The following is a 6,152-nucleotide window of genomic DNA, read 5'->3' on the forward strand; positions in this document are numbered from 1 at the left end:
TGACTTTAACTTTGATTTCCATGCTTAAAATATCAAGAACCAAAGGCTGTTGTGGCTTTGGCGTCTTATTGCGGCGTCTGAAAACACGCTTCTTCATTTTTATGAAACTTGTATTTCTTTTATAAACTATGGCTTGTTCTTTCTTGTCTTACGTGAGAGTATTTTAAATGGTATTTGTGAAACACTAAGAAACATCAGTTTGTCTTTAATTAATAGCCACAGTCCAACGACGAAACATGAAGTGCTTCAGTGTAAAAATCTTCAAAAATATTCGCAGTTCCTGTGTGATTTTAGCATAATCACCCTTTCCGAAAAGTAAACATTGTGTTGTTTATTTGAGTTATGATGTGGGCGGGTACATGTAATCTAAGCAAGTAGAGCATCGTGATCACTGATGTCCGGCAATGTACTGATGAACTGCGCCAAAGGAGAGGTATAAGAAAAGTGCAGAATAGGAGATGCCCCAATTTAACATCGCGTAGGGACATCAACAAATTGCCGACTACAAATAGTCCACTGCGACGTGCGTATATGTCGGTTCGATACGACACGTATTCAGAGGAAAGCCGTCTCTGCTTGGCACTGACTCGTCAAGCCATGATGCAAAGCTAATCGCTGCGTCAGGACATAAAGATGTGACGAGGCTTCAAGTTCATCGGTTTTATTTTTGACTCTCCAACAGTTCATATGCAGTGCACTGACAGTCATATTGAATGACAGGAGCTTATCATTATGATCAGCATGTCCGCTCTGGTCTAGCCGGATACACACAACAGCCTGATGACCACTGATGATACGCGCATCACCTCTGGTTAACACGCCGTTTGATACATGCGTTGAGACCAGGGATCGATTCGCGTTAAGATGGCTATTTAGCTTTCGCGAACGGGCACCTTTCGCACTTATCTCAATTAAGCTACCACCATTATTACCAATTTTGTCGCCCCACTTTTCAATACGGTGCAGTTTATTGCTTCTACACTTCCCTTCACTTCACTTCACTTCACTTCACTTTATTACCTTAAAGACCCCATTAGAGGGGTATTACATAAGGGGTGGTTAAAAAAATATAAACATTAGATACAGGCGTTCATTTTGAGATATGTGATAACAGCTTCGGTAAAGGCAGATGGGCTTGTGATGGCTGCGATGGCGTGTGGAAGGCCGTTCCAGTCCCTTGATGCTGGAATAAAAAATGGCGCTTGAAAAGTGGTGGTCCGGGCATGTGCGCGTGCATCTTGAAGTGGATGACCGGTGCGATGAGATATGTATGAAGGGGGCGTGATGTACGTTGGGTGATTTAGGGAGCTGTAAAAAAATGAATGGAAGAGAGAGAGGGTGGCAACTTGTCGACGGAAAGAAAGCGTTTCCAAGCCAGATTCCGCTTTCATCGATGAAATGCTGATATCGTACGAATATGAAGAATGAATAAACCTAGTAGCACGATTTTGTACAGCCTCGAGTGCATTTATGATATAAATCTGATGCGGGTTCCAGATGGGAGATGCATACTGAAGTTTCGACCTTACAAATGATTTATAGGCCAACGCTTTTACTTGTTGTGAGGTATGCTGTAAATGTCGCCTAAGAAATCCCAGTGATCTATTGGCTGATGAGATGATGTTAGAAGTGTGCAAGCGCCAGGACAGATCACAAGATAGAGTGACACCAAGATATTTGAATGATTGGACTGATTCTATTGGAACATCAGCAATAGAATAGGTAAATGTGAGGGGGTTACGGCAGCGAGTGACAGACACGAGTTTACATTTGTTAGGATTTAGGTTCATTAGCCAGCGATTACACCATTCTTGTACATTATTGAGATCGTTCTGGATGAATGTGTGGTCAAATGTGTTGGTAACTTTGCGGCATATTACACAATCATCTGCAAACATACGAATGTTACATGATACCTGTGTTGGTATATCATTCATGTAAATTAGAAAAAGAAGCGGTCCTAAGATGGATCCCTGCGGGACGCCTGATGTTACGCGGAGTCTGCTAGAAGAATGGTTATTAACGAAAACAAACTGAGAGCAGTTAGTCAGGAATGCTTCTATCCGCTTTAGTACGTCGGGGTGTAAATTTAACTGAGATAATTTTAGCAGCAAACATTTATGAGGAACTGTGTCAAATGCTTTTGCAAAATCTAGGAATATGGCATCAGTCTGAAGCTTACTGTCAAGGTTAGCATGCAGGTCGTGAAGGAAAATGGCCAACTGCGTTTCGCAAGAATAGGTTTTTCGAAATCCGTGCTGACAAGGGTGAAAAAAACAGATTGAATCTAAGAAGTTCATGATATGCGAGTATATGACGTGTTCCATGATTTTGCAGGGGACACTAGTTAATGATATCGGACGATAATTTAATGGGGTTTCTCTACTGCCCGATTTGAAAACTGGAACGACCTTGCCCACTTTCCAGTCGGATGGTAAGGTTCCTGTAGAGAGTGACTGCGAAAACAACAGTTAGGTACGCAGCAGATACATATTTAATATTTTTTTAAGAGTTTCGAAATAATATCATCTACACCTGCTGACGATGAAAGCTTGACGTTATCATTGATCGAGGTGATTCCGTCTGCCGAGAATATAATTGGTGGCATACACGCAGATACGTTAGTAGATGTGGGAAGATCTGGAGTTGAAGTCTCGTTAGTAAATACAGTGAAAAAGGCTGCATTAAAAATGTCAGCACACTCGCTGTCGCTGACCGCCCCCCCCCCCCCCCCGCATCCCTTTGCGATCCTTTCGATAGACATGAAATTTCGGTAGGTCGGCTAGTACTTCTGTATCTCTTATATCTTCTGTTAGCCACGTTTCGGTTATCACCATTATAATACTGTTGGATGATAAAACAAGGTTGGAAAAAGCGTCACGTTTTAGGAGGAAACTGCGTGCATTCGTAAAGATTACAGACAAAGATATGTTATATTTGGGCTTAACAGTGCAACGGACATTTTTACGACGGGGAAATTGCTATATTATTTCTTTGACAGATTGTGTTTGCTCGTCATAGACATAGCGCTTATGGCTCATATGCAGTGTTTTGAATCGCAGAGAGAAAGGTAATGATTTGCTTTTAGCGAAAGTAACGAGATGCCAGCGAGCGTTTTGTACGGAACGAGAGAAATCCTCTCCAACGCTGAAGCTGGTTCTTTTGAACTTGCGGCCGTTAGAAAGAACCAATTCTTTTGTTTTATGGAAGGTGAATTTCGCTATGATAGGACGGTGGCGGTTAGTACCTGTGCGATGACCGAGACGATGTGCGCGCTCAATTTCTTTCGGCTCGATACAAATATTCCAATGATTGTGGCAGTGCTTGATGATAAGTTGCTCGGTCTGGGCAAACGTCTCTGATCCAGTTGATTCAGGGAGGCCATAAAAAATAAGATTATTGCGTCGTGACTGGTTCTCGGCGTCATCAATACGCGTTTCAAGCCGGTGTACCGCGGTGGCCACTTGAGCGGTACACGTTTTCACGGTTTCGAAGTCAGAGCGTAGGGAGACAAGATTTTGATAATGCCCTTCGAGATTAGTCATGCGCCTGCCCAGATCAGCAATAGCTTTGTCCGTCGACAATAAGTGAGTTTTCAGGTCTTGAACCTGACTGATTAATTGCGGCTGTCCAGCAGACAAGTTCTTCAATTGAGCTAGTAAAGCATCGGAGTCCGGGCACGGGTTGCTTTCGACATCACCCGACATCATCAACAAAGCACGAATTACATGAGAACACTCAAGAGCGACAAGAAGGCAGCAGTGCAGGCTCGGCAGCTGAAGCAGGAAACGATTGCTAGACTTCTTAGAAAAAAGACTGTAAGCTTTACTAACCTGCCTTAGGAAAAAGACTGTAAGCTTTACTAACCTGCATGACAAGAGTGAATGGATTAGCGGTCTGCGTCTGTGCACAGCCGCCGAGCCCACAAGTCGCCACCGGTATTGCCTGCTCTTCTATAGTTGATGGGAGAGTTGATGTTGATGACGACAGGTTTGTCCACGCTGCATCGAGCACTACCGCCTTCGGTAGCGGTGTCATCGAAAACGCACATCTGCCACTCCCGACGAAATCCAGGGGCCTGAAGGGCGGTGCAAATCCAGAGGTGCGCATCAGGGATGGGTGACAGGCAATCTTGTCATGTACATCTGACCAAGAACGATATTGCAGCGGGACTTCCAGGGAAGCCGTCACTAAGGATGGAAGCAACAGGTGCACGAATGCGCGCTGAAACACATGCATGACAAGAGTAAAAGGATTAGCGGTCTGCGTCTGTGCACAGCCGCCGAGCCCACCTAATCACCGAGCCCACTTAGTTTCTTTAAGCACTACAAAGCTTAAGAACTGTAGGCAGTCAGTTAACTATTTTGTGTCACCATTTACCAGTATTCCATACATGAGTAAAAATTGTAGGGCAGTGTACGTTGTACCTTGCTTCCCTAATGCAAAAAATGTATTGACGCCAGCACGCAATGAGGCCTGTATTTTGCATTGTTCTCTGTGTGATGTAGTTTATCTTTTCCAGAAAATTGATTTACAGCATCAACGTGGAATCTCATCTCAGTTCTGTTTGTGTAGCACACCGAATATATATATGCTTTGCTGTTACAGTTATTGAAACGTGGGTCAGGGGTTTCCTACAAGGAGATTTATTTTGGCTCCACCACCGTGAGCACTTGTCTGAGGCCTGCCGAATAAATTTCGTGATGTAGGTTGTGCAGAACATCCTTGTAGCGTTATTGTGGAAAGGTCGCGTAAGGATGCGCTTAGGCGCATGCGTCTGGCTACAGATTGCGTTGGGTCACACATGCATGTAGAAAATGAATGATGCTGTAGGCTCCTGTAGCATGCAGAGGCCCTTTGCGAAATTCTTTCATAACTTCAATTTTTAAAGCGCTGTTTCTTATCAGCTATTTCAATTTATTTTTAAAATAAATGTGGTCCAAACGTCTTGCTCGCCACATATAGCAATGCAAGCTTCAACTTTCACAATTTAATTACCTGCCATGCTTTGTTTATCCCCTTCAGTCACGGCGTACACATTTGTGTACGCGACTTATTTTCGCAATTTCTCTGCAGTGGTGTCAAGGAATAGATCGCGAACAGTAAGCTTATAGTAACTTGAAAATTCCGCTTACCCTAACGCACCTCCATTTTATTTCTGAGTGCAACGTGTCACTATAGACGACCGCTTTGGTGAAGGCACTACCGTGTTTGACAGGCTGTTCGACGTGAAGCGGTTTGGTAGCAGCTGTGAAATAACTTTTTTCCTTTCTAGTAATGCTTGCAGCGAATAATTAAATTGTGTATGTAATTCGAGCGGTTTACTAAATTTATTTTATGAAGAAACGTAGTATGACTGACTGATCACTAAGCAGATATTCGATAACTCTATAATTATAATGAGTCATCATAATATGCACAAGGAGTCCTTCCACTACCTAGATTTGCTTTCAATGGAGCATGCAGTACCTTGGCATAAATATTTGTAAATTTCATACATTTATCGAAAGTCTATCATAATTCGTGACTGAAGGGGTTATTTTGTTTGCACATTTTCCATGCCTGCGTCTGCAACAAGGAATCTTCACACGTGACCTGCGATAAAGAACTTTTATGTGCAGCCAGTGCTCTCCTATGAAGAGGAATCTTACCGGGTAACCTGACCTGCTATGGATGTAGCAGCAATCATCCTGATGATACATGCGTAGTCAACAATGTTGTTATTTTTTTGTAAAGAAGCATTCGGCATCTCCTCTAAATTATTAGGCATCAAAGTTCGTGTGTACCAAATAGTGGGAAATATGTGTGCTGCTGAATTTTGGCCTCCATGCATGCTACGATCACTGTACTGCATGATGAGCACCTCTGGCACCCCAGCGGGCCGAGCCATACTTGAATGCTGGGAAGTAACCCCATGGTCGTCGGTCCCGACGCTGTGAAGCTGCCCAACGACATAAGATCCAATATTTCCATACCCTGGATGCCACGCAATATGCATCCGACCTACAACGAAGGACGAAGACGAGCCAGGGGTAAAGCTCTGTTCGCCAGTGACCACTTGGACGAGGAACGAACATGCTTCGTAACCGCTGCTTCGTACGCTCAAGAAGCCTTCTCCTCAGTGGTCATCGACTGTGATTCCAAAATCATCA

The 6,152-nt window shown here is 43.6% G+C and overlaps 1 protein-coding gene across 1 annotated transcript; it reads right to left on the bottom strand.

The window, feature by feature from the left end:
* Positions 1-2,981: 2,981 nt before the first annotated feature.
* On the bottom strand, positions 2,982-4,038 carry LOC125945079 (uncharacterized). The gene is made up of 2 exons (XM_049666648.1): positions 3,868-4,038; positions 2,982-3,833 (listed from the first exon to the last, which is right to left on the bottom strand). The coding sequence occupies exons 1-2, from the start codon at positions 4,036-4,038 to the stop codon at positions 2,982-2,984; spliced, it is 1,023 nt and encodes a 340-aa protein (XP_049522605.1).
* Between the last annotated feature and the right edge of the window lie 2,114 nt (positions 4,039-6,152).

This window comes from Dermacentor silvarum, chromosome 4, assembly GCF_013339745.2.
Source record: "Dermacentor silvarum isolate Dsil-2018 chromosome 4, BIME_Dsil_1.4, whole genome shotgun sequence".
NCBI lineage: Eukaryota > Metazoa > Arthropoda > Arachnida > Ixodida > Ixodidae > Dermacentor > Dermacentor silvarum.

What these genes read in the sequence shown, in the direction of transcription:
- LOC125945079 (XM_049666648.1), bottom strand. Translation starts at nt 4,038, where the DNA reads ATGACACCGCTACCGAAGGCGGTAGTGCTCGATGCAGCGTGGACAAAC. An exon ending in CATTCACTCTTGTCATGCAG is followed by an intron (nt 3,834 to 3,867) that starts GTTAGTAAAGCT and finishes TTCCTAAGGCAG; the next exon opens with GTTAGTAAAGCTTACAGTCT.